The 27,193-nt window shown below is 38.4% G+C and overlaps 1 protein-coding gene across 2 annotated transcripts; it reads right to left on the bottom strand.

Annotated features, from left to right (window-relative positions):
- Nucleotides 1-3,011: 3,011 nt before the first annotated feature.
- mymk (myomaker, myoblast fusion factor) lies at nucleotides 3,012-20,164 on the bottom strand. Of its 2 annotated transcripts, none has more exons than XM_073052247.1 (6): nucleotides 20,030-20,164; nucleotides 19,349-19,463; nucleotides 16,365-16,513; nucleotides 14,171-14,287; nucleotides 5,564-5,671; nucleotides 3,012-3,563 (listed from the first exon to the last, which is right to left on the bottom strand). In XM_073052247.1, the coding sequence occupies exons 1-6, from the start codon at nucleotides 20,162-20,164 to the stop codon at nucleotides 3,549-3,551; spliced, it is 639 nt and encodes a 212-aa protein (XP_072908348.1). In that variant the 3' UTR covers nucleotides 3,012-3,548. The 2 variants fall into 2 exon arrangements, with proteins under 2 accessions (XP_072908348.1, XP_072908347.1); XM_073052246.1 differs by having other exon boundaries at nucleotides 5,523-5,671.
- Nucleotides 20,165-27,193: the final 7,029 nt, after the last annotated feature.

Below are 27,193 nucleotides of genomic sequence, written 5' to 3' on the forward strand. Positions count from 1 at the left end.
TAACACAATCAATAGTGTAGTTGATGGAGAGAAGAGAAAAACTGTAGACTGCAGTATTCTATTGATCTGGTGGTAAAATGAACAGCTAGACTTTAGTTCTGATAAGTATGAGGTGTCTCACCTTGGGAGGAGTAACAAGGGTAGGATATACACGATGAATCATAGTTCCCTAAGGTGCATTGAGGAACAGAATAACCATGGTGCAAAAGTCTAGGGATCTCTGAAGATCACACTTCTGGAATGATGAAAAAGGCATTTGGACTGTATACCTTCATTAGACAGAGCATAGAATACAGGAAAAGGGAAGTTAGACCACAGCTGCAGTACTGTGTATAGCTATGGTCACCATACTATGGAAGGATGTGATTGCACTGGAGAGGATGTTACCTGGAACAGAATGTTTCAGATAGAGAAGTGATTGGGTAGATTGGGTTTGTTCAACTTGTAGTGGAAAAGCTGAGCTGATTCTTTACTATACAAAATTATAAAGGGCACAGAGAAGACAGACAGTAGGCAACTTATAGCAAAGAAGTCCAAAACTATATGGCATATGTTTAGTGAAAAGAGTCAAAGTTAGAGAGGTTGTAAGAAAGAACCTGTTGGAATCTGGAGCAGAATGCCTGGGTGTGTGGTGGAGGTGAAAACTCTCACAACATTTATGATGTAGCCAGATAAGCACTTGAATTGCCACAGCATAGAAAATACTGGATTAAGTGTTGATAAACATATTTAGTATGGGTTAGTTGATGGTCAACATGGAACAACAGCTTATTTCTATACAGTATGACTCCTTGACTTCAATTTGATTGTTTAAATATTACAGCCAGCACAATTTAGCATAATAAAATGAATTGAACAGTATAATTTGAAAAGGGGTTTCAACAAAATGGTACCCTTGGCTTTATAAACAGAGGCACATAGTTCAAAGGCATGGAGACAATGTCAAATCATGATAAGTCACTAGGTATGTTTACACTGAATTACTTAGAGACAAAGGCAAAATGAACAAATTATATCCTTCTGTACTCACGATTTTGACTTATCTATTAAAAATCACTGAAGACTTGGATAAGTATGAAATGATCAGCAAGGTCAGTCATTCCATCCCTAGTATTCTGTTCAGTGCATTTTAGATGAAAGGATTAAAAAATTCCTGGTTTATTTCCTTTCTAAACTCCATTAAGCATACAGCAATAACTGCACTTCAAAAATATCTTATTGGCTGTAGTGTACTTTGGATCAAGCTGAGGTAATCTTCTTTAAACTACAAAGTGAAAGTTTCATGTTTACAATCCCAGGGACAATTTCTGAATTGAGAGCTAAAAAATATCAACAACAGTTTCTTGCCCTTTTAATATCTGGGATGGAATACATTATGTCTTTGAGACTTTTACACTTTCAACCCCATTACTAGTTTTAATCAGTCTTTTAATTCTTCCCATTTTGGACATAGTTGTAATAATTTACATTGATTATTAATCAAAATCACAATTTTTTTATTTTCTATGCAAATTATTTCATTTTAATTTGAGCAATATTCTTTCCTCTTTTTTTTCTGTCCCCATATTACTGTGCCTTCTGATATTCTTATTTTAAAAGTTCATCTGCCAACTATTTACCCATTTTCCAAACATATTGAAACCCTACAGCTTATTCTGTTGTGCTGTAGAGTCTTCCATTCAATAGTTTTGCATTACTTGCAAATGTATATACTATGCTTGTGGTATGTTGCAGCCGTTGTTTTTTAAAGTACATTAAATAAAGAATGTTACTATTCATCACACTTCAGTCTGTGCTGGCATCTCTGTTTAATGATAAAGCATTCCACTGATATTTCAGTCAGATGTTTCAAAGTAAAATCATGAGTTCAATATTAAACATGTTAATAGTCTCGCCAAGCTTGTGGTTTCACATAGGGGAAAAATCAGAAGCTAAGAAACCTTAGAAGCTGAGAGATCAAGTATTAACTGAAATATATTACTCAGATGGGTTTACAATAAGCTACACACAGAGAGCAAATTATTGAGGTTTTTGATTGGACTAAAGCTCACTTCATCACCTACATAACACATAATTTCAAAGTACTTGCTATTACTGCTGCATACATGTATGCTGACTTCAGTAAGTCCCTTGGCATTATTCCATGTGGAAGAGTGGTCCAAAAAGGTTAGAGCCCATTGAATCCAATACAAGCTAAATAATCTGGATGCAAAAGTGGTTTGGTACAGGAGAAATAGGGCAGTGGTTGTGGCTTTTCTTTGTGACTGGAAACTACAAAGCTATGTACCAAGAGACCAGTGCTAAGACCCTTCCTCTTCATTTAGATCCAGTACACCAAGTAATTAGGTGTGGAATGTGAAGTAGCAAGTATGATCTAATTCTGATGATGATCTGATCACTTATCATGTCACTTTGGTACTAATTAGAGATCTCCCAATTTGCTAATGATACCAATGGGCTTCCATGCTACTGACTCTTCAGTGTATTGCCAACAAAAGACATCAGTGATGGATGAATTGAAATGGCGAGCATAAAGAGTTCCACAGTGGCTGTCGGGCAAGAGAGTAGTATGCAATCTTGGACAGTATTTAGGTCATTTTAAATTGCATCTTATTTTCATGTAGTTTTTACCTTTTTTTTCAGATAATTACAGCAGTGACTTCAGTCAGTATCTGCTGACAGGAACTGGTACATTGACCTCAGGAAAAAGTTTCTTGAAGTACCAAAACTCTTTGTTCACATACCTTGGGAGTTGATGGCCCAATGCGCTGCCTAACTGCAGATCTGACAATGTATCTCAAAAATTAGTTTTGTTTACCTCAAATTAAGAAAAAAATCATGTTGAGCGGATGGAAAATGAGTACTTCTGCATTCCTCCCCCACTCCCTGCTCATACTGCTTCCCAATCCACTCTATCCATAACATCCTCCTTTCTTCATCCTTACTTAAAAGTGTGCCCCTACGTTCTCCTCTCTTCCACTATCTCCATTCTCTTCTGCCCTATGCTAAAACACAGTTCAATGAATAGATCTAAAATACAGCTGTGCTCTTAGGACAACAACTTAAAATATTATAAGAATGAATTGTAATTCAGATTATTAAGATTAATGTCTTCAACATGATTTCTTGTTCAGTACTTCTTCTATTGACTGTCATTTACGTGTCTGTAGAGATGGATGGTTTAGACCACACATTTCCATGATTACACCAAATACCAACTACAAGAATATTCAGCTAAGTAGCTTAATATCATATCTCATTCATGTTGGTCACATTTGGCTTGAAGTAGTAGAGAGAACATACAAGTAGCCATATTGTCAGGATTTTTCATTGTTGCTCAGAGTTGTTTCTTGGTGGTGAAGTTTGACAGGCAAAAGAAACAGCACATCTTCTGTTCCTGGACTCAGCACTATAAAATCCATGCAGACCAAGACTAGGTGAGAATGAGATGATCAATGCCAAAGTTCTTTTTCTCCAGCATCAGGGATCTGGCTGTACAATCTCTCCAGATCATGACTGACTGCATGTTTATGCCAACAATACAAGAGCTACTGCAGCTGCACCTTAAAACAGTAAATTGGATATACATGTACAATAGCACTATACAGGCAGAAAGTGGCTGTTCAGAATAGGCTTGAGTATTTTTTTCATCTAATTTGGTCCATTATGTCAGTGATGATAGATTATTGCAAGTGGGTAGAAATTTGGCAAATGAAATTCAAGCCCCAGTAAGTACAAATTATAATGTATTGACAGAAAAGGAAGATTTAATAAAGAGCAGAGCTACAAAACAGGTTAAACGAGATCTGAAGTAATGAAAACTCAACTATATTCTTGTCCAGTCACAAAAATCAAAAGAATACAGGATTATAATATCATAAAATATTACAATGCAAATCCAAGTGAACCTCGTGCTGAAAAACATCACAGAGAGTTTTTGTGGCATTCTCCTGATACTGTCATAATTTCAAGGAATGTCCCACCTCTATACTTTGTGCTTTGCTAGTCTTTTGACAGATTTATAGAAGATGATTGAAAGAAACTATTCCAAAAGGAATTATGTGGATGTTCATCAAAGGTCAAGTTTAATGTGGGTGGCACCTGAACCAGGTAATGATTGAACTCAATGCGAGTACCCAAAGGACAACCAACGAAAGTGTCATCAAAGAATGATTGCAGAGTGGATTCCCAACTAATCTAATGTCCATCAAAGGATAAGGAATATGATTGCCTCAAAAGATATGCTCAATAAACAAAATAGTTCACATAAAATTGCCCTTCATCATTGATCTCCTGAGTTAGGGAATTAACTTTAAAGTAAAGCATTGACAGAAAACATTCTTATATTTACTCAGGTGTGCAAGTAGGTCCATGTTTGAGGATCAAATCTAAAATCCACAAAAACTCAGAAATTTTCAATGGTATAAATTAAACATACTTCCAAGTCAGGATATACAACACTGAGATGTACCATACTATTAAACAATCAAAAATCTTCAAATGTGCAGTTTTATTTACTAGGTGGTTGCCAGTAGTTTTTAGTTTTGAGTTTATTCTAACTTGTTATGTACTGTATACCTTCAACTCTATGCCAAACCAATCAAGGATTTATTCTGTAGAGTGGAACTTAATTTTTATTCCATCTATTATTTCTCCTTTATTCCCGTTGAACATACAGATTAAGACAAATTATTGTATATGAGGGAGAAAGAAAAGAAAATCCTGATAGGATCAAATATGGTTTGTGGCAGGAGCATAAATTCTCCATATATCATCTGATTGAGTGACCTCTTTCTGCACAGTAAATCCAGTCTAATAGGCCATCAATATATCTAGACAGTGACTCTTGGGAGACTATTTCATTTCAAAAATGGAAACCACGGAAGTCAACCCCAATCCTGGATTCATCCATCCATATATCAATAATAAGGATGATTATGAACTCAAGCCAGTGTTCCCCTCCCTAACCCAACAGAGCCAATTGTATTAATGTCAACATCCAATTACCCTAAGTCCTTTTCAGCCATGCATCAATGGATAGATAATTGGAGCATGAAATTAGTTCAGCATCTCCTTCCCTAATGCTTATTTCCACCTGGCAGAGAACAGGTGTTGAACTTTTTCATTAAGTCAAATGGTACAAGTACCAACTGGACCTGTGGAGGACTTCTCAGGGAAGACTTGAGATAATACAGTAACATAATAGTTTTGGAAAGAAGAAAGTGCACTCTTTCACATACTTATTGCTTTCCTTCTGTTTTCCCTTTCCCATGATTGATCATATTATTTTTAAACTTCACTTTATACCACTATATTTTTATAATCATTCATTTGAATAACAAGTTCAGTTGATATTGTCATATAATGAATGATTTCATAAGATATATTTTGGATGTTTCAAATCTATTTGGAGCTATGAAGCAGAATTCATATTTGTATCACTAGTGCATTTACTGAGGAATTCAGAAAAAAAGGAATGCAGCATAGAAATATAATACTATGATGGGAGACAGGATCTTTACCATTTTTAAACACAGCAGAGAGTGCAGCAACTCAGTTTTACCGGATTTCCTGCATTTCCTGCTTGTGAGTTCATCTTCGGGAGAAGTAAAATAAAAGAAGCAGCCAGGCTACAGTGGTAGAAGCTGTGTACATAGCTGTAATCCCACTCCTATGAAGAGAAAAGAGGAAGTCTGCATCAATTACCCTGGGGAAATACTTCCCAATGTCATACAAAATCAACAAATACTAATTAATTTAGCTCTATTTATCAAAAGTTGCATTTATTAAGACCATTCTTTGAATTATTCAATGCATAAAAGTAACATTTGGTGCATTATACATGAGCTGGATCTTTGATAGAGCTACCCATACTTCTGACCTTTCACTGTAGCCCTGCAAATATCTGTTTAAATATTTATCCAATAATCCTTTCAAAATTACTGTTGAAACTATTTTTATTACCTTTTCAGAGCATTTAAAAAGTATAGTAATTTACTGTCTGAAACACATTTCCTCATGTCACCTTTGGTTCCCTTGCCAATCACCACAAACTTATGTTCTCACGTTACCGATGCTTCTACCAGTTGACAATTTATTTTAATTTACTCTATTGAAACAATTCAATAACTTGAAAATTTGTATCAAAAATCCTCTGCTGATCCAAGGAGAACAACTCTAACCTTTCCATTTTATTCATATAAATTAAGTTAATCATCCTTAGTTCCATTCTCATTCACCTTCCCTGTCCTGATATGTTGTATAAAGGTTGGCGTGCAGAATGAAACAGAATGCTCCAAGTGAGCTCCTGTACAATTTTATGAAGGTTTAGCATAACTTTCCTGCTTTGAACCTCTTTTAAATTTGTATCATTTATTTTGTCTCCCATTTCTTGTTCTCCTTACCAAAACATACCTGACTATTTCACTGTATTCGTTTTTATGCCTTTGTCTGGTCAACTGACTACATTGTAAATCTTCCTGTCGGTTTACCACATTTCTGCGATTCTTGTCTTTCACCATTTTTTAAACGATGTACTGTAAGCCTAAGTACATAATTGACAGAGTATAACCACTATACCCCTAGTGGCCACTTTATTGGGTACATCTCCACATCTGTACATTAATGCAAATACATAATCGGTCAATTATCCATCTATCTAGTAAACTCACTAGCACAACTGGCCTGGGTTGCCCTGTTGACACATCACACAATAGTGAAATGCCGCTGTTACTGAAAGTAACATCCACCAACTTCAACCCTGTATCTGCTGAAGGCAGCGCCTGCATGTTCGAATCCGAAACCTGGCCTGCCGCCTTCTGAGCGTAGTCCATGCCCAAATGGACAGCACCAGTGAAGGACAGGGAAAGGCAGTCAGCCACAAGGTTACCCTTCCCCACAACATGCTGGATGTCCATGCTGAACTCTGAAATATAAGAAAGATGGCACTGCAGACCAAGGTTCAGAGACCTTAGTCATGGCGCATGTTAGAGGCTTATGTTCCACAAAAGCTGCAAACAGACGGCCCTTTAGGAGAAAATGAAAATGCTGCACTGTCAAGTACAGGAGCTCACAGTCAAACATGCTGTACTTGTGCTCGCAGGGGTAAAACTGACGGCTAAAAAAGGCGAGAGGCTGCCAAATACCATTGACCAAATGCTCATGCACCGTGCCGACTGCACAATCCAATCTGTCTGTGGTGAGAGCGATTGACACATCTAGGAGAGGGTGCGCTAGCAGCATTGCATTAGACAATGCCTGCTTAGAGTCCGAAAATGCCTTGGACCTTTCCTCCGTCCAGTCCATGATGTACTCGGCCACTTCGCTTTGACGACAAAACGTGGATAAAAGTTCACCATGCCCAAAAACTCCTGCAAGACCTTAACAGTGACTGGCTGAGGAAAGCGGTTATTAGCTTCAACTTTAACTGGCAGGGGAACCGACACCGCTGCATTGACGCAGTGTCTGAGGAAATCAACCATGGTCAGTCCAAACTGGCATTTCGCCGGGTTGACGATAAGACCATGCTGACTAAGGCGTTCAAAAAGGGTACACAAGTGTAAGGGATGTTCATCCCTGAAAGAGCTGGTCACCAAAATATCATCTAGGTAAACAAACAGGAATGCCAAATCCCTGAGAACACTGTCCATCAGGCGCTGAATGGTTTGGGCCGCATTCTTCAGCCCAGATGGCATTCAAAGGAACTCAAACAAACCAAGTGGTGTATTAACAGCAGTTTTAGGAATGTTACCAGGGAGGACAGGAAACTGGTGATAACCACGAGTGAGGTCCACCTTCAAGAGAATAATTTTCCCTGCCAGGTGGGCAGAGAAATCCTGGATATGCAGGATTGGGTATCAGTCAGGGGTCGTGGTGTCGTTGAGGCAGCGGTAATCATCACATGGATGCAACCTGCCCCCCAGCTTTTGCACCATGTGAAGGGGGAAGCCCATGGACAGCTGGGCCGCCTGGTGATGTCAGGGACTCCATGGCATCAAACTCAGCCTTGGTGACAGCTAGCTTCTCCGGGTCGAAGCGCCTGGCACTGGCATGAATGGACAAGCCAGTGGTGAGGATGTGGAGCTCCACCCTGTATTTAGCGGTGGAGGAAGAGAAGATGAGCAACTCAGTGAGAAGGCGCAGGAAGTCGTTGGAAGCGGAAAAGTAATGGACAACTTTGAAGTGACAGTGGCGCTGAGTGTGGCAGAGAGGGAGTAGAATAGCCCTGCGTTGATGAGGCGCCAGTTCTGGACATCAGTGAGAAGGCTGTTGGTGCAGAGAAAGTCAGCCCCCAGCAAGGGTGTAGACACCGCTGCCAACACAAAATTCCAGTGGAACTTCTGCCTGCCGAAGCACAATGCCATCTCTCACTTACCAAAAGTCCAGGTGGCGCTGCCACTCACAGCTTGGAGAGATGGTCCATATTCCCTCATTCGTATGTCCAATTTAGACGCAAGCAGGGTGCTCACCTGAGCGTCTATGTCACAGAGGAAATGGCACCTGGAAAGAGAGTCTGTGATGAACAACAAACTGCCTGACCTGCTGACACCCATAGCAGCTAACTGGACGCCGGCTGTTCCGTTTCCCGACTCCTTGAACCCACAGGGTGGCCAGCATCTCTTAGATCTTGGCCCAAATCTCACTCAGTAGAAATACAGGGCAGGAGACCATTGTTGAGCTGCAGCGATTGTTGCATGTTCAGGAGGCGGCAAGGCAGCAAAGCTGTCCAGCTGCATGGTCGCACAAGCCCTCTTGATGAGTGAAAACACCTTGTCAGCCTCTCTCCTTTGAGGAGAAATCCAGCCAGAGCCGTCTGCACCTCGCCTGGTAGTTGCTGCAAAAAAAGCTCTCTGAAGATGAAACACAGCTGATGTCTAACAAGGAGAGACAACATGTGGTCCATCAACTCCGACGGCTTGGAGTCGCCTAAGCCGAGTAGTGAGAGGAGCCAACAGACGCGCTCAGACTTGGAAAGTTTGAATATCTCCAGAAGGAGTTACTTAAGAGTCTCATACCTGCCAACTTCCGGAGGCTGTGTAGGACACTCATCGCTATGGTCGCCATAGAGCTGTCTAACACTGCAATGTCACAGTAATATTTCATGTCATCTTGTGAGATTCCCCGCACTGCAAACTGGGTCTCTGCCTGAGCGAACCACACAGCAGCATGTTCCTGCCAGAATTCAGGGAGCTTGAGAGCAACAACATTTGCAGTCATGATTGTAAAACGAGTGAAATCACTCTGGAATCATCAAGTGGAGCATCGGGGCAACAATGTAGGAGTGGTGACAAAGATCAACATGAGTGTAATTGCTTCTAACGTACACTTTATTGAACCCAACCCTTAAAAGCCTGGGTGAATTCTGCCTAATGAAATTAAGGAGTCCATACACCGTTTTCTTTTCCAAGTATCCAGTGTGAAGTGGTCAGGTTGATGGAGCACCCCTGTCTTGCAAGTATTGAATGCAAGGCCCATCCCCTCATGTGCTTGGTTGAACAAGGCATAGATGACTTGAATCTTAGACCCCTCATGCACAAACTTAATTATTATATGTGTACTGCAGCTCATCTACTGAGTTTGGACCTTGTTTCTGGAATATAGGCAACATAAATTGAAGAGTTTCCAGTCAGTCCTGTGGATTGGCTATACTTCAGCAAGAAACTTGTTGAAATCTAGATTCAGCAGAGGCAAAAAAGATTTTAAAAATTGATTGACGTAACCTTGCTTAACACTGGTCTTCATTAAATTTGGCTCTGTTTGGGAACCATTAGTTGGGATCAGGGCTTCTACACTGCGATGAAACAAACATAAGAGGAAGATAAATATCTGCAAGCAGCCAAAAGTTGAGCAGTCCCTCCAAAGCCAAAGATTTTAAATAGATCAAAAGAATTCATGGTTCTATTCTCCACGTTTGTCCTGAAGTAGTTACATAGTGAAGATCCCATCCACAGTGTTATGAGATATATGGAATACATTAATATTAGAGGAGCTTCTTTACTATCGGTAGAATAGTTTAGAAAGACCCTACTAATGACTTTCCCTGTGGAAGACAGTAGGGAGGTCCCCCTGTAATCACTGCAGTTGACTTTACTTCTGTACCCTAAGAAATTGAGGATTACAACAGCTCTTTGCCTACCCCCACTTCCTAGTGTAACGATCTGGGAAAGGTTCCACTGCCTAATGTAATGGTTTCTCTGTAGCACAGTGTTTGGGTATGACTAGAGAAAATGGGGGCTTTGGAATGTGCGTTGGTCAATGAGGGGAGGTGTTTTTCTTTCTTGTGTGCCCGAGAGAAGGTTTTGCAGTCTTTTGTTGAGCGAAAGATGGAGAGAGAAGATGCCAGAACAGGGAAGTCGATTGGAATGGGGATGGGAATTGTTGATGCCCAGGGGAAATCGATAGAGAATGAACAGATGGGAAAACAGTGAGCTCCAACATGTGCATTAGACTGTTTCATGAAAATGGACCCTTTTTCTTTTTCATTTTCTTTACTAACCCTATAGTCAAATAAAGAATTATTAAAGCTCAATCGTTCAATATTTGTTCAGCGGAAGATAGAGAGAGAAGATGCCAGAACAGGGAAGTCGTAGACTGAAGGATGGAATGGACTTGGAATGGAGTCGGGAGTCGACAATGGGAAAATATTCATTCTCCGTGGATCCCCCCCCCCCCCCCACCCTGGACATTGTCAAACAAAAGACCACAAAACCTTCTCTCAGACACACAAGAAAAACACCTCTCATCATTGGTCAATGCATATTCCAAAGCCTCTGTTATCTCTAGTCATAACCCAAACACTGCACTACAGAGAAACCATTACATTAGGCAGTGAAACCTTTCCCAGATCATTACACTAGATATAGGCAGTAAGTTTATTAAATTGTGACAGAAAATTCTTATTAGTAAGCTTTAGAACTTCAACAGTGATACTATACTGTATGTTCCTCAGAACTTATTGCTTTTCAGTTAGCATAAGGCCTTTTCAGCTTCTTGTTGACCAGAAGTAGTAGCAAGGTTGGATCAAATAGATTGCTGTCAGATGGGTTCAAAGACATGAATATCAACAGTAGAGTCCCAAATGAGAAGATCTTTAATGTATTCCTTTCGGTAGTCACTGTGTGCCTTTCTGTCTTTGATTCTTGGTTCTATTCTGTCCATGCACTGGGACCTTGGGTGTTTGAATGATGGATGACCTTGACAGTTTTGAAAATTCTGAGCGTGTATAACAGTCAGCAAATTACTGGGCTTTCTGCATTCTTTCCAATTATCCCATTCTTTAGATAAAACTTTCTGTTGAATGTCTGCCTTAAGGTGTCCATTGAGCTGCTTCTCTTCCCCAAATGCACTCTGGAACATCCGATCTATGAATGTCATGCACTTACAGTTAATTGGCTCCTGGATCTCATTATTTTTCTCATCAAACCAGTTCCAGTTCTAGTACTATATCAACTAGCTCCCACCAGGATCTTAAAATGAAAGCCCAGATAACTCCTTTTCCCTCAATTGAATTCTTAAGAAAAATAGTATTCTCTCATTTGTTTCATATTTTAGAAATTTTTAAATGATAGATATGGTCCCAAAGAACATTTCCATGAAGAATAGCTGACTGGGGTGTTGTGCCAATGGAGCCAGACCAATCATTCACAACACCTGGGACAGATAGAAGCTTGGCACGTAGTTATACTTGGTTCCTAGGTTTCACACACAGCTTGCTGCAGCCACACAGGAACATGGTCATCAGGGTGAGGATGACATTGGATACATTTTTCCACCTGTTGTCCAGGACTTGAGCATTATGACTCATCTGATTCACTCCATCTTGGATTCCCAGATGAACTGAAAGACAGCCCAGGTGATTTCCAAGCTGGAGGAGTGAGGCAAGGGACACATCTGTGTCAAATACTGCAGTCCCAAGAGCACTTCCCACCTGATTACGAGGTTCTTCCCAGTATTGAGAAGGAACATCCTCCCCACAGTCACAATTTCTGTTTTATGTTCCAAATCCGCTCAAGATAAATCCTGTTGTACAGCTCAGCACCTCTAAACCAGCTCCCCAGCATCTGCAGATATTCAGACTGGCAGTGAAAGGGACACTAGATCAGTCAGACCAGATACTGAAGAGTATGGCCTCATTCTTCATGAGGTTAACTATGGCTTCTAATGCCAACTCAAACTGGTCACAGATGCTGATGAATCAGCAAACTGACCTTGAATCTGTGCAAAAGATGATGGGACCCTCCACTTCTGGCAACATCATCCCTTTTATTCTCTCATCATTCCTGATAGCTTTAACACACAAATAGGTCATGAACAAGTGGGCAATCCTGCCTGACTCCAGACTTGATGGAGAAGCTGTTTCCCACCATTAATTTGCACCACAGATGTCTATATGGAGCAGCTGGATCCAATTCATGATTCGCTCTTTCTAAATGCATTAATCATTGTATGCATGTGAGAACTCCAAAATCAGGAGCTTCTCAGTTACAATATTTAATTTATTGCCTTCAGCATATTAAAACATTTCATGACAAGTTACATACCAAGACAGATCACAAAAGCAAAAGCAAAAAAAAATTGATACTGAGAAACAAAAGGCGATATTATGGCAAACAAGCAATGTTTAGTCACAGACAGAAAAGCAAAAAAAAAAGCTGATATGGAAATCAGAAATAAAACAGAAAATGGTGGAAATACTCAGCTATGGAGAGTTGGTCGATGACAGGTCAACATTTTGAAATGTAAATTCAGCTTCTTTGTCTCCATAGGTGCTGCCTGACCTGTTGAGTGTTGGCAGCATTTTTTGCTTCTGTTTTAGCCTCATCAAAGAAGTAAGTTAAAGGAAGAAAGGCATATTTCAAAATATAGACATTTAGAGAGGGAATCTAAAGGTGGAATGATTAAAATCAGGAATGTACAGCAGGTTAGAATTGAATTAGATTAGATTTCCCAAAGCACCATAGACCAAAGGAGGTAGAAGAAGATAGTTGAGGCTATGACAGATATTGAAGGCAAGGATGAGAATGTTCAAATCAAGCAAATGTTTAATTGTTAACCAATGTCGATCAAGTTGGATGATGCAAATTTGGATACTTGTAGTGCAATTTTGGTTGACTCCATTTATGCAGGGGGAACTGAGAGGCCAATAAGATGCATCAAAGTATCAACGCAGAGAGAGTTAATACAAAGGCATGATTAAAAGTTTCAGCAAATGGGACAAAGCAGGATGGAATTGGATGATATTCCAAAGTTAAAAAATGTAAATCTTATTAATACTGCACACAAGTTGTTAAAAGCTCATTTTAAGGTCAAACATAATACCAAAATCTCTGGCTCAGCTTCAGACCATTACCAGGGAGAGAAACATGCTTGGCTTAGGAACATGGTTTGTGCAGAGACCAAGGATGATAGCTTCAAAATTGATGCTATTCAGTTTCAAGAAATATTTATTCATCAACTAATGGGTGCTGGAATTTAGAACAAATCGCTTTGACTCTGGAACCTTGTTTTTCTTTAGCCTAACTAATAAAACATTTTTAACCACAATTCAACTCATTTTATCCATTTCAGAAGTCACCCTTAAACCTTGTACAACATTATTAAATGCTTCAAACATAATACATCTCGATTGTCCTTTCAAATATAAACTGTTGAATAGTATGGGGAAGGCATATTCAAGAACAATCAGACTTTTTTTGCAATTGTTTGATTAATAGAAAGCTATTGATATGAGAATTAATCACATTGATTCACTGGGAAGTTGTCAGTAAATGAACAAAAGACAAATTTGAAATCAATCAGAAGAAAGTGAAAAGGCTTTCTCCCAAAAGCTCAATATACAGCATTTCACAATTCATCAAGCTTGAATAGCTGGCATTCTAGAAATCTCACAATTCTCCAGTGAAGGTTTCTATTCTAGGGACATATTACATATAATGTAGCTCCCCATTTACAGAATGTCATTTTGGATCCTCTTAGTAGATGCTCATAGTATTAGTACTCTTAGAGTTTTCATGTATTTTACGTTTCTTATTACTGAATTTTTAATTCAAAACATTTTTGGGTAATATACCTCTAGATTAACCAACATATTTGACAAACCAGCATGTGCTTGATTACAGAGTTTTTCCTGTTTAAATTGTTTTAGCTGAAAATTAAAATGTGTCTCTTATACCTCAAAGAAGAATCGGAGCATCAAAGCAAGTGCACCAAAACAGAAGCCTGGGCCGATTTGTTGCGTGTAGATGCTTTTATCTGGGTACAGGCCTTTTTTGTCTTTCATTTTTTTCAACTGAAAGTAAAAGCAGCAGTCATTCACCAACCTAATTCGCATTTAAGTACTTTAAACCAAGCACTTTTAGTAAAATAATTAAAATGTGTCATCCTTCCACCAAACTCTTTGTACTTAGCATGATCATTTCACAGCCACTATCCCTACTTTTGGAATGGTGACAACAGCACATTCTCACTCACTTTCTAAGTAGTTTTGAAAATATGCAAAATGTTATATAGAATTTCATAGAATATGCAGCACAAAAACATGACATACGAGCCAATCAGTTATCTGACATTTATGCTTCACTAGAGATATATACATTTTTAATCATTTTATATGCACATTTTCAATTAATTTTCCCTTATATGTTATCTAGGACCCTCCTTAAACACATCTTTACTATTTGCATCAAGAAAGTCCTATGATAGTGACACCCACATTTTTCTGTTAAAAAGTCTGCAGAGTTCCTCATTTTATTTCTTGGTAACTTCTCAGTTGGGTGCATTCCCTTTTGCTCTTTGGCACAAGCAGAATAATTGTACCAATTCTATCTCAATTCCTGTGTAACTTTAAGAATTTAGATTAAATTACCCTTAATTTTTTTCTTCTAAAATGATAGAGATTCAGTCTGTTCATTACTGATAGCTATAATCTAGCAATTTTGGTGTCATAAATCTGTTTCTATATCCATTCTATTATTTGGCGAATCAGACCTGTACAGGTTGCTCCAAATATGGTGTAACTAAGGGATGATGCAAGTTTAGTACAACTGGTCTACATTTTGTTTCTCCCTTTTAGCACATGATTTGCTTTCCTTTTATGTATAGCTAATTTTAGTACACCTTTTTTACCACTGTAATGTGTGATTTAATTTTTCTCATCAAATTGTAGCCAAATTGTAACACCTGATTAAATTTACAAATAATCATTTGTGATCATTAGCAATGTGACATAGATTATTTAATAAAAGATAAAGTTTGTAGTTAAGATTTTCTTTCACTCTATTTCATAAGAAGCTGCTGACTATAAGCACTAGAAATGTTAACGCGCCACCAAGTGGATGTAATTCTCTTCATATTTCTCTACTTATTGAATTCAGCACAGTAATGAGCTTCCTATGGGGGGTCTCCTAAGCAATTTAAGCAAGATAGGGAGTGTCAGAGCATAATTGAATGCAATCTCACTTACTTTCTACCATGAAAAACATTGGGAAAAATTCAGGTAACCTAAGTAATTAATGAATAATTGTAAGGGAGCTGAGATCTCTTACTGTAATGGGACATGAAGAAAGTAACCCTTAAGGATAGCAATTTTTACTTAAGTTATAAAAATTTCTGGAAATATTTTCACTTATTTGAAAATCAAAATTGACTAACACAGGAACCCTGAGCTTCCTGTGCTTTCCACTTTAGTTCTCCATACCATTCTGTCTGTGGCCTCTTGCACTGTTATAACGAACTTGAGGAACAGCAGATCATCTATCATCCAGGCATGTTGCAGACTTCTTGACACTGCTGAATTCAACACTTCCAATAACTTGCTTCCCCTGTCTATATCACAAATAGCCATTTTTGCTGTAAATTATCTATCTGTGATATGGGCTTGTTTTCTTCCTCCCTCTCCATTAGTACACCTTGACTTTATTTGCAACACATCACACTTCTCTGTTACCCTGACTGCCCATAATTAACCCATCTCCCAATTTTTCTCCCTTTCTGTTCACATAAAATGTCTTCCACAAGAACTGCAAATACTATTTTTCTTTCAGCAGGTGCTATTTCCACCATTTTCTATTTTTTGTTCCTCATTTTATTTTTTAGTGATTATTTCAATTTAATAGCCTTTCCTTTAATAGTCTTCCACGTAGGTAGAATTACTAGTCCTGACTCTTTTCAAGATCTAGTACCGGCTATTCTCAATATTTTTTCTCCAAGAAAAAAGAGACCCAGCCTAGGATCCAAAGGCCAGATAAATAATTGCTTTATTATCTTGCTTCTAAGCTGCCTATGAAACTAGTGAAGCATATTATAGGGGGAAAATCAGAATAAGGAAACAGCCACAAAGACTTGTAAAAAAGAAAAATTCTACATACAAATTTGACAGTTATTATAAAGACAGCTGTTCCAATTGGTCCAGAATAAACTCCATAGCCCCATCGATCTTGATAGATGCGCACAGACATTGTCAGCACTCCAAATATAACCAAAGTAGACCTTTTTGGTTCCTCAAATTCAGCTAGTGCTAAATAGCAAAGAAAGGAAAGAAATATTTTGAATTTTGTAATTATTTAATGGTTCACACAAATTACAGTTAAGTGGACAAAACTACTGGTAATTATGCATCGCAAAATTATTAAACTATAATAAGATTAACACTTTAGGTAATCTGCTGTATACATCTTGGTAACTAGCTGACAGATTTTCTATTATGTGAGAAATACTCAGATTGCCTTGGAAATTTTAATCTCTCTATGTGCTCTGTCCACCCATGAAGAATCAATTTTGAATTATCTGGAATCAGAAAAGTACACATAAAAACGTTTGTATAACCAACCACCCAATCAACTAAAACACTTTACAAAAAACTTTATTGCACTGTGGTATCCCAATTTGTCCTTACTGACTGTGATCCCTAATAATACTAATCCCATTTGCCTGGATTAGGCCCATATTCTCTACTCCTTTCCTGTTCAGGTACCATCTAAATGCATAAGTATGAAGTTGCAAAATATCACTATATCACTATACCTTCAACTACTTGCTCCTTTTCTAGTTATACCACTTAAATGGTCATTGCCTAATTTATTGTGTCATGCTTTGGGGGGCCATTCTTCATGTGAGATTATTCTTGATTGTGTTTCCTTGAGCTGAATAGCCTTCTTTTGCACTGTAAAGTGATTCAACATAAAGTAAGGAGTACCATGTGCTAATTGAATTAAAATTTAGTTAAATAATTGGATACACATTCTAGCTAGGAAGTCAGAAAACATTATTAGAACATTGAATATAGGTGTACAGCACAGGGCCAGGCCATTTAGCCCACAATGTTCTGACGAACCAGCTAAAAGCAAATCAAAAAACACCCTAGCACTAATCCCTCCTACCTACACTATATCCCTCCATCCTCCTTATATCGATGTGCCAATCCAAACATCTCTGAAAAGCCTCTAATGTATTTGCCTCTACCACCACATGAGGCAATGCATTCCAGGCATTCACAACTCTCTGAGTAATAAACCTACCTCTCACTTTGCAATGCATGCCTCTGGTATTAGACATACCAATCCTGGGAAACAGATACTCTCTGTCCACTCTATCTATGCCTCTCATAATCTTGTAAACCACTATCAGATCTCTCCTCAACTCCAGAGCAAACAACCTAAATTTATCCAGCCTCTTGTGATAGTACATGCTCTCTAAACCAGGCAGCATCCTGCTGAACCTCTTCTGCACCCTCCCCAAAGCTTCAACATCCTTTCTACCGTGGGGAGGCCAGAAATGTACACAATACAGTACTCCAGATGTGGCCTAACCAGAGTTTTATAAAAGTCTCCTGACTTTTGAATTCAACAGCACTATTAATAAAAGCAAGCATTCCATAAGCCTTATTACTAGGACTAAGCAATGTATTTACTCTCCATAGAAAAAACAATTAAGCTAATTGACAAGAGTTAAACCAGCACCAAAAATGCTATGATAGATAGTCCACCATTGAATAGAAACTGAATTTAGATTTTTTTTTTTAATATAGTCTTTATTATCTAACCTGATTGTATTATCTGGTTGTATTATCTAACCTATAATTTAAAAAGAAGTAGTTATTATGATTGATATCAATTTAAAACAGTCAATTATCTTTGAGAGGAAAGACTGCAATATAAAGACCTAGAAAATACTGGGCAATCGGTACAATATTTGCCCCACAGACCATTCATCAATAATGATAACACTAAATGTAAAAAGCAACGTAAAATCTGCAGTTCTGGCTAATATATCTGATGACATCTTTAACATGTAAGCTGCGAAATACTGCTAATGAGTTTTAATAAGAGTGCACTTCAGCATCAGTACTCCCAGTCTTAAGAATAAAAAGTAAATACATTTTCAAACCTAGTACAGTACTTGAGATTATATATTTATCTAACTATTCAATTATTTATTCACCAAAAAAAATCCTGAACTTTAGTCAATGTCTATGCAAAGATTTTCTCCAGAAACTATCAAATCTACACAGGACACAAATGCTGGATGAACCCAGCAGGCCAGGCAGAGGCTTCAGGCCGAGACTTCGACTATACTTATTTTCCATTGATGCTGCCTGACCTGCTGAGTTCCTCCAGCACTTAGTGTGTGTTGCTTGGATTTTCAGCATCTGCAGATTTTCTCTTGTTTGAAATCTGCACAAGAACTTCCTTCAAAATTACATTCAGCATAACTTCACAGAAACACCATTCAAAAGCACATTTACTGTACATACCTGCACACACTCTATAAAGAAACATGTCTAACATATGTACTTGACAATCTTCCTTCAGAATCTTCTTCTTCATTACTACACAAGGTCTCTTCAAAAATTTGTTCAGGTGACAGATAGACAGATACCCTCACAAACACTCTTCAACACTTCTATTCACACTCTCCCTTCAGCATCACAATCATGTTGAAACACCAATTCCTTTTAGAAACAAATTCACAATATAAACACAAGACTCGCTAATGAATCACTTCCATATCAACATACAAACTTCCCTGAAAACATATTTACTATATCTATCTATCCTTAAGCTGCCTTCATCACATCTACACACATTCATCACATGTACATACAAACTGCATTCAGGGATGCAGAAATCTTTTCTTAAACATTTCAGTGATTTTACTTAAATATTTCTGATTATGCAGAGATGTTTTTGCTTCAGGCTCTGTTCAGTATTGAGATTCATGGAAAAGTGAAGTCAATTGCATCTTTGTACTTGCTATCCAATGCCACAGTGTGTGCTGGGGAACTCCTGTTAAGACAACAGAGCCATTTACTTTGTCTATTGTCTTACAGGTGGAGTTTGCAAATAACACATACCTAATAAAGTGACCCACATGGATAAGGCTGTGCCATAAATGCTGAAATACTGCAGAATGTCATGCCGCATGATACATAAAATTGTCAGCCCAGGACCTTCACAAGCGTGGAAAAACTATATGGGTGAAAGAGATACAGATTTAATACATAATAAGCATTAAATAAAAGAGATGAAGGAGTTAGATTCATTCCATAAAATAGAATGGATAAAAATTACACAAGTTACGCTCAGGAGGGGCAATCCTGACGTCAAATAAAGTTGAATGCTCGTTTGGTCATACCTTCACAACTCAGAGTCAAGAAAATAGAGAAAAATTCACTTCTGGCACACAATTGTTGGTGACAACAGGACTTCAAATTTCAAAGCGCAAAGTAAATTTCTTATCAAAGTACATTTATGTCACCATATATAACTCTGAGATTAATTTTCTTACAGACATCCACAGTAAATTCGAGAAACACAATAAAATCAGTGAAAGACCACACTCAACAGGACAAACAACCAATGTGCAAAAGACACCAAACTGTGCAAATACAAAAGAAAAAAAACAATAAATATCGAGAACATGAGATGAAGAGACTTTGAAAGTGAGCCTATTGGTTGTGGGAACAGTTCAGCACTTTGTTATAGAAAAACCCTAAGGGTAAATACAAAAAATGAAAAAAATTATATCTTCTCACCGCAATGAAAAACATTGTGAAGAAGTAAACCATTGCCTCCATATGGAATCTCCGCTTTGCTGCAATTGTAATGATTGGGAGAAAGACCAGACTGCTGATAGTTGGAAGGAGAAGTTTGGCAATCGCAGCTCCCATCTAAACATCCAAAGAGGATCAAGAATTAAAAGCAAGCATACATCATTAAAAGGTTGTAGCTTCTTGAGCACAAATAGGTTGAGACGTACCCTATCCTGCTGGTTGCTGAATGTTATAAAGCAGCTGCTGAGAGACCTTTAAAATTTTAAAGTCCAACACTTAGTTCCTTCTAACACGTCATTGAAGCCTAACAGCTGCAGCTCACCAAGCCTCTTGTAAATGGACCAGAGAACCAATGGCTCATTTATTGGAAACATCAGAACATTTGTCATTGTTTTTAATCCCACTGAGCATTTGCTACATTAAGATTCAGACCCTAACATGGTGCTAACACAGAACTCCATGGTAATGTGGTTTCTAAAGCATAATATGTCTTGGTAACAATAAAAATAACAACATTTTATGTGAAAATCTAAAATTAAACCAAACCTACTTTCCAAACAGGATTGCATAATGGAAGCAGTTTCAACATCATAAATTCTTTCTTAAATTTATCTAAGATGTTTTAACTGACCTAGAAAGAGATTTGAAATAAGTCACCAATCAAAGTTAACATTGATTATGATTTCTGTGTAAAGATGAATCAGGAATAATGTAATGCACTAAAAGACCTCATGAGAGTTATGATCACAAGAGTGCATTTCAGAATAGCACCTGTCTGGAACAGCAACTGGCTGCAGTTGGTTGGTACTCATATCAAACAGCAGTTCACAAGAATAAATACCAGCAAATGTATTTCCAGGCTTTCACCACACCAAATGCTTTTACACTAAGCATCATAGTGTATGTTCCTTAAAAATCTAAAACTTCTTTACTCAGGTAATAACCACTATGTTATTATGTTAAGTATTAACACTCCAATACCATTCATCACAAGTTAGTCATCACTAACTAGTAAAATGCCACCAATTCATTGCCAACCACTCCAATACCATCTTGTCTAATACCAACCACTCCTACTCCATGCCAAACACTATACCACTTTAGATAAAAAGTTATCTAATGGAAACACTAACGGCTTCTTCCACCACAAGTATGATCTGTCCTAAGAACTTACAAGTTTTTCTGTTTTATTTCAATTTTACATCATTTTTCTGATTTTTTCCTTATCCTTCTCCAATATTAATCACTGAAGCATTAGAAATAGCAACCCCAAACACATATAGCAGCTTCTCCGATGCCACGCAGCAGAATACCAACCCTGTGCAACATTAATTACTCAAACACATCTCGAAGTCAGTCCTCATAGAGATCAAAGATGACTTGTTCTCTGTTCAGTTTTGTGGCTTCTGAGCTGTCTAATGAGGCCAAAATAGGAACTGTAACCTTCCACAGATGGAAGAGGCCATGGGTGGTAGGACAGGCAAGAGTTTAGTTTAGGTAAGTGTGCTCATTCTGTCACTTATACAGGTCTTCTGTGTTTTCACCATGTAAGCTCTTGAATGCTTTTTCTCCACCTTGGCTGTCATCAGTCAGATGTTACCAGGAGTCGGATCTGAACAGAGCTGTGGTAGCCTAGGCTTTGGGAGGGCTGGGAATGTGGGTAAGATGTGTGGCCTGAACCATGGCTCAAGGATGTGGGCCAGAGTCTAATACTAGTTCTAAAAATGCCAATAACTCTTAATACCGTAACTCTAAACTAACCCTTTAAATATCCAATACGATTGTTTGACATTCCAATATGAACCACTGAAAAAACTGCAAAACTAACTGTTGCTTTACTAACAGTATAATACTATATATTCCATTTCATCTCACCTATAGACATCTACTCAAGTACTAAGTAATGTTATCAACCAAAATTGAAAAAGGTGAATACAGGATTAAAGGTGTTGTATTTGAATGTGTGCAGTATATGGAATAAGGTAGATGAATTTGTTGCATAGTTACAGATTAGCAAGTATGATGTTGTAGGCATCACTGAATAATAGCTGAAAGAAAATTAATGTATAAGGATACACATTGCATCAAAAGGTTAGGCAGGAAGGCAGGGGGTGGTGAGGCTCTATTGGTAAAAATCATTAGAAAGATGTGACATAGGGTCAAAGGGGGTTGAATCATTGTGGATAGAGCTAAGGAACTGCAAGGGTAAAATGACCCTGAAGGGAGCAATATACAGACCCCCAAACAGTAGTAAGGATGTGGTCGCAAGTTACAATGGGAGAAAAAAAGTGCATGCAAACAGGGCAATCTTAACAAAAGTTATGAGGGATTTCAATACACAGGTAGATTGAGAAGATCAGATTGATATGGGATTCCAAGAGGGGGAGCTTCTAGAATGCCTACGAGATGGCTTTTTAGAGCAGCTCTTGGTTGAATCCATGAGAGGATCAGCTATTCTGAATGCTGTGCAATGAACCAAAATTGATTAGAGAGCTTAAGATAAAAGAACCCTTAGGGGTAAGTGATCATAATATGATTGAATTCACCCCGAGATTTGAGAAAGAGTAGCTAAAGTCAGATGTATCAATATTAGAGTGCAATACAGAGGTATCAGAAAGGAGTTGGCCAGAATTGATTGGAAAAGAAGGGAATACAGCAGAGCAGCAATGGCTGGAATTTCTGGAAGCAATTTGGAAGACACAGGATATATGCATCCCAAAGATGAAGAAGTATTCTAAAGGCAAGATGTCACAACCATGGCTAATAAGGGAAGTCAAAGCCAACATAAAAGCCATAGAGAGGGCATATAATAGAGCAAAAATTAATTGTTAAGTTAGGGGATCGAGAAGCTTTTAAATTCCAACAGAAGGCTACTAAAAAAAAATTAAGAAGATGAAGATGGAATATGAAAATAAGCTAGCCAATAATATTAAAGAGGATACCAAAAGTTTCTTCAGATAAATAAAGCGTAAAAGAGAGGCAAGGGTAGATATCAGACCGCTCGAAAACAATGCTGGAGAGGTAGTAATGGGGGACAAGGAAATGGAGGATGAACTGAATAAGTATTTTGCATCAGTCTTCACTGTGGCAGACATTAGCAACATGGTGGATGTTCTAAGTGTCAGGGGTCATTAAGTGTGTGATGTCACCATTACTAGAAAGATGGTTCTTGGGAAACTAAAAGGCCTGAAAGTAGATAAGTCACCTGGACCAGATGGTGTACACCCCAGGTTTCTGAAAGAGGTGGCTGAAGATCTTTGAAGAATCACTAGATTCTGGAATGGTTCTGGAAAACTTGAAAATTGCAAATGTCTCTCCATTCAAGAAGGAAGAGGGGCAGAAGAAAGGAAATTATAGGCCAGTTAATCTAACCTCAGTGGTTGGGAAGATGTTGGAGTAAATTGTTAAAGATGTGGTTTTGGGTTCATGATAAAATAGGTCATGGTCAGCATGGTTTCCTCAAGAGAAAATCTTGCCTGACAAATCTGTTGGATTTTTTTGAAGAAGGACTAGAATATGAAAGCAAGGATGTAATGTTGGGATTTTATAAAGCACTGGTGAGGCCTCACTTAAGAGTATTGGGCCCCTTATCTTAGAATAGATGTACTGAAACTGGAGAGGGCTCAAGAGAGATTTGCAAAAATGATTCCAGTGTTAAACGGCTTGTCATTTGAAGAATGTTTGATGGCTCTGGGTCTGTATTCACTGTAATTTAGAAGACCAAGTGGTGACCTAATTGAAACCTATTGAACGGTGAAAGGCCTTGATGGATGTGGAAAGGATGTTTCCTATGGTAGGTGTGTCAAAGTCCAGAGGACACATCCTCAGGATAGAGAGGTATCCTTTTAGGACAGAGATGAGGAGAAATTTCTTTAGCCAGAGGGCAGTGAATATGTGGAATTTGTTGCCACAGGCAGCTATGGAGACCAAGTCTTTATGTATATTTAAGGCAGAGGTTGATAGATTATTGATTAGTCAGGGCATGAAGGTATAAAGGGGGAAGGCAGGAGATTAGGACTGAGAGGAAAAATGGGTCAGCCATGATGAAATGGTGGAGCAGGCTCAATGGGCCAAATGGCCTAATTCTGCTCCTATATCAGCCAAGAGAAGCAACAACACAGGACTACATGCAACCTAAGGTTCAGAGGCAGCATGCTATTGATTGCAGGCAATCCCGCAATGAATCAGATCAAAGAGCTCGACAGTCCAGCCACACCCTGTCATGAATGGTGGTAGGTACCAAAACAAAGAAATGCTGGGGGCTCCGTAAACATCTCGTCAGAAATGATGGTAGAAGTGAACTTACCAGTTCAAAGACAACACTGAAGAATTCACTGAAGCAAAAAAAATGCAGAAGTTAGTTATCTGAAACAAAAAATGGAAAATTTAGAAACACTGCCTTTCAACCAATTCAATTCAGTTTTTGTGATATCAAAAGCCAATAATATGAAATCCAACAACACAGCTTTGGTGATATATATTTGCACTCTTCTATAGCTGCAAAGTAGATACAAGAAAATTGTCTCGGTCAATTCTGTTCATGAAAACCAGTTCTATTCCTATATCTTCCATTTCTATCCAGAGGAAGGATAGGGCCCCCATTGTCCTAAACACTCACCCATTCTTGTTCATTAGATCTTCTTCTGTAATTTTTGTGACCTTTAATGGGATTCCATTACCATATGCAACTCTCAGCTCCCATTAGCACTTCTGACTCTGTGAATCATGCTTCTGTTTCCACCAATACCTTACCATGTAACTGCAGGAAATACCATACTCTTTTAATTGTTCCCTAACATCTGGACATGTAAATACACATTCCAGATAAAGCTGTGCACTGCATATGACACTTACAATATGGTCTCTTTACATTGAAGAAAACCTCACTGATTAAGTTATCAATTTTGCAGAATACTTCTATTCAGTCTGCAGATATGACTCTCTGGGTTTTCCATTGCTTCCCACTTTAAGTTGCATCCTGATCTCTTTAATTTCCCCTCTGACACTGTTCCAACACCAACAATAAGGCGTATCTTTATCTTTTGACTAGATATGTTACAGCTCTTAAGACTCAACAATGAATTCAATAATTTTAAGTAACTAACCTCTACTTTATCAGTTCTGATGAAGCATTCCTTGGATGATCCAGCAGTTTCCTTCGCTAACTTCCATTCTCATTCATTTTATCTAAATATATTCTCTACCAACAAATCAGCACCAATTATCAGCACTTACTTCACCACCCTTTCATATTGGCATTAATAAAATCTGTATCATTTGGTCTTTCCTTGCCTCCATGCTGTGCTCGCTTCACTCTTCATCACAACTTGGCATATTTCTTAGCTCTGATGATAGCTCATTTATTTGAAATGTTAACTCTTTCTCCACAGATGCACTCTTGAGAATTTTGTACCTCCATATATGTAATTTTTACTTTTGTTTGCATTACTAGTTACTCCAGTAACAACTGCTTCATTATCAGCTTCTCAATGACAATGGCTTTATTACATATAAGCAAGAATAAAAAAGAGGTCCTATTCAAAAGCAACAGGTTAAATTCAGTATCTTGAGCACTCTAACACTTCTCCCATTCAGTTTCCACTGAGCCATCTGAAGTACAGGATTATTTAGGCTCTAATATAGAACGAATGTGGCATGGAGACAAAAGCAGAGACCAAAAAATGAGCAAGTGAGCCGGAACAGGATGACAGAGGCAAAGACTGGGAGATGGAAGACCAAAGATTAAAATGCAGAGGCAACAAATCAGAGGTGATCAGAAAGATGAGATAGTGGTGAGAGTCAAGAAATAAAGCAGTGTACAGGAGACATACAAAAATGAGTTGCAACACACACAAAATGCTGGAGGAAATCTGCAGGCCAGGCAGCATCTATGGAAAAAAGTACAGTTGACGTACAGTACAGTAAAAACACAGTACCCTTCATCTCGATCCGAAATGTCGACTCCAGGTTACTGCAGGAGGTGAGACAAGACATTGCTGATCCTTTGGCGATTATCCTTGCATTGTCACTGGCCAAAGGAGTAGTGCCAGAAGATTGGAGAGTGGTAATTGTTATTTCTTTGTTAAGGTAATAGAGATAATCCAGTGAATTATAGACCAGTGAGGCTTGCGAGTAGTGGGCAAACTATTGGAGGGAATTCTTAGAAGCAGGATTATGAGCATTTAAGAGAAGCATAGTTTGATTAGGGATAGTCAGCATGGCTTTGTGAGGGGCAAGTCATGCCACATGAGCCTGATTGAATTGCTTGACAAAGTGACAAAAGCATACAATGTAGTGTATATGGATTTTATTAAGGGGTTTGGCAAAGATCCCTATGGTAGGCTCATTGAGAAATTTAGGAGGCATGAGATCCAGAGAAACTTGGCTGCATAGATTCAGAATTTTTCCAGGGATAAATAGCTAATACAAGGGGGCATACTTTCAAGAATGATTGGAGAGAAGAATCGGGGAGTGTTAGAGCTGGGTTTTTTTACACAGTGAGTGGTGGGTGAATGAAATACACTGTTAGGAGTGGTGGTACAGGCAGATTCATTAAGGGCATTAAGAGATTCTTAGATACCTGGATGAAAGAAAAATAAAGGATGTTGTGGGAGTGGAAGGGTTACATTGATCTTGCAGTGCGTTAAAAGTTTAGAACATCATCGGCTAAAAGGCCTGCACTGTGCTGTAGTGTTCTATATGCCCATGCTATAATTTATTTTCTTTTCATTGAATAATCACCCTAACAGAGTTCATAATTAAGCTAATGGGGTATATACAGTACTTTATCAGCCCTTAATAACATAAATTCAAAAATATTTTTAAGATGAATAGGAGAATTAATTACTTTATGCTAATACAGCAGTTGCCTACCAGCTCCAGTGACCTGGATTCAGTCCTGACTAATGATACGCTTGTGTGATGGTTTCACATTCTCCGTGTGAATGTGTGGGCTTCACCAAACTGTTTTGCCTCCCAGAGATACGTGGGTCAGTAGGTCAATTGACCACAGTAGGTGAGTGACGAATCTGGGTGGTATTAGACATGGGAGAATAAATTGAGATTGCTGTTTTCTTGAAGAGACCTGGATGAATTGCGGATCGATCAGCAACTGTGGGTGGGGCGCTGCATCAGAACTGAGAGTGG

This window comes from Hemitrygon akajei, chromosome 7 (genome assembly GCF_048418815.1).
Source record: "Hemitrygon akajei chromosome 7, sHemAka1.3, whole genome shotgun sequence".
Lineage (NCBI taxonomy): Eukaryota > Metazoa > Chordata > Chondrichthyes > Myliobatiformes > Dasyatidae > Hemitrygon > Hemitrygon akajei.

Excerpts from the sequence above, each read along its gene's own strand:
- mymk (XM_073052246.1), bottom strand. The coding sequence starts at position 20,164 with ATGGGAGCTGCGATTGCCAAACTTCTCCTTCCAACTATCAGCAGTCTG. Across the intron at positions 19,464-20,029 it reads TCACAATGTTTTTCATTGCG|TTTTTCCACGCTTGTGAAGG; the intron begins GTGAGAAGATAT and ends TCACCCATATAG. Across the intron at positions 14,288-16,364 it reads TTATAATAACTGTCAAATTT|TTGAAAAAAATGAAAGACAA; the intron begins GTATGTAGAATT and ends TTTTACTTTCAG.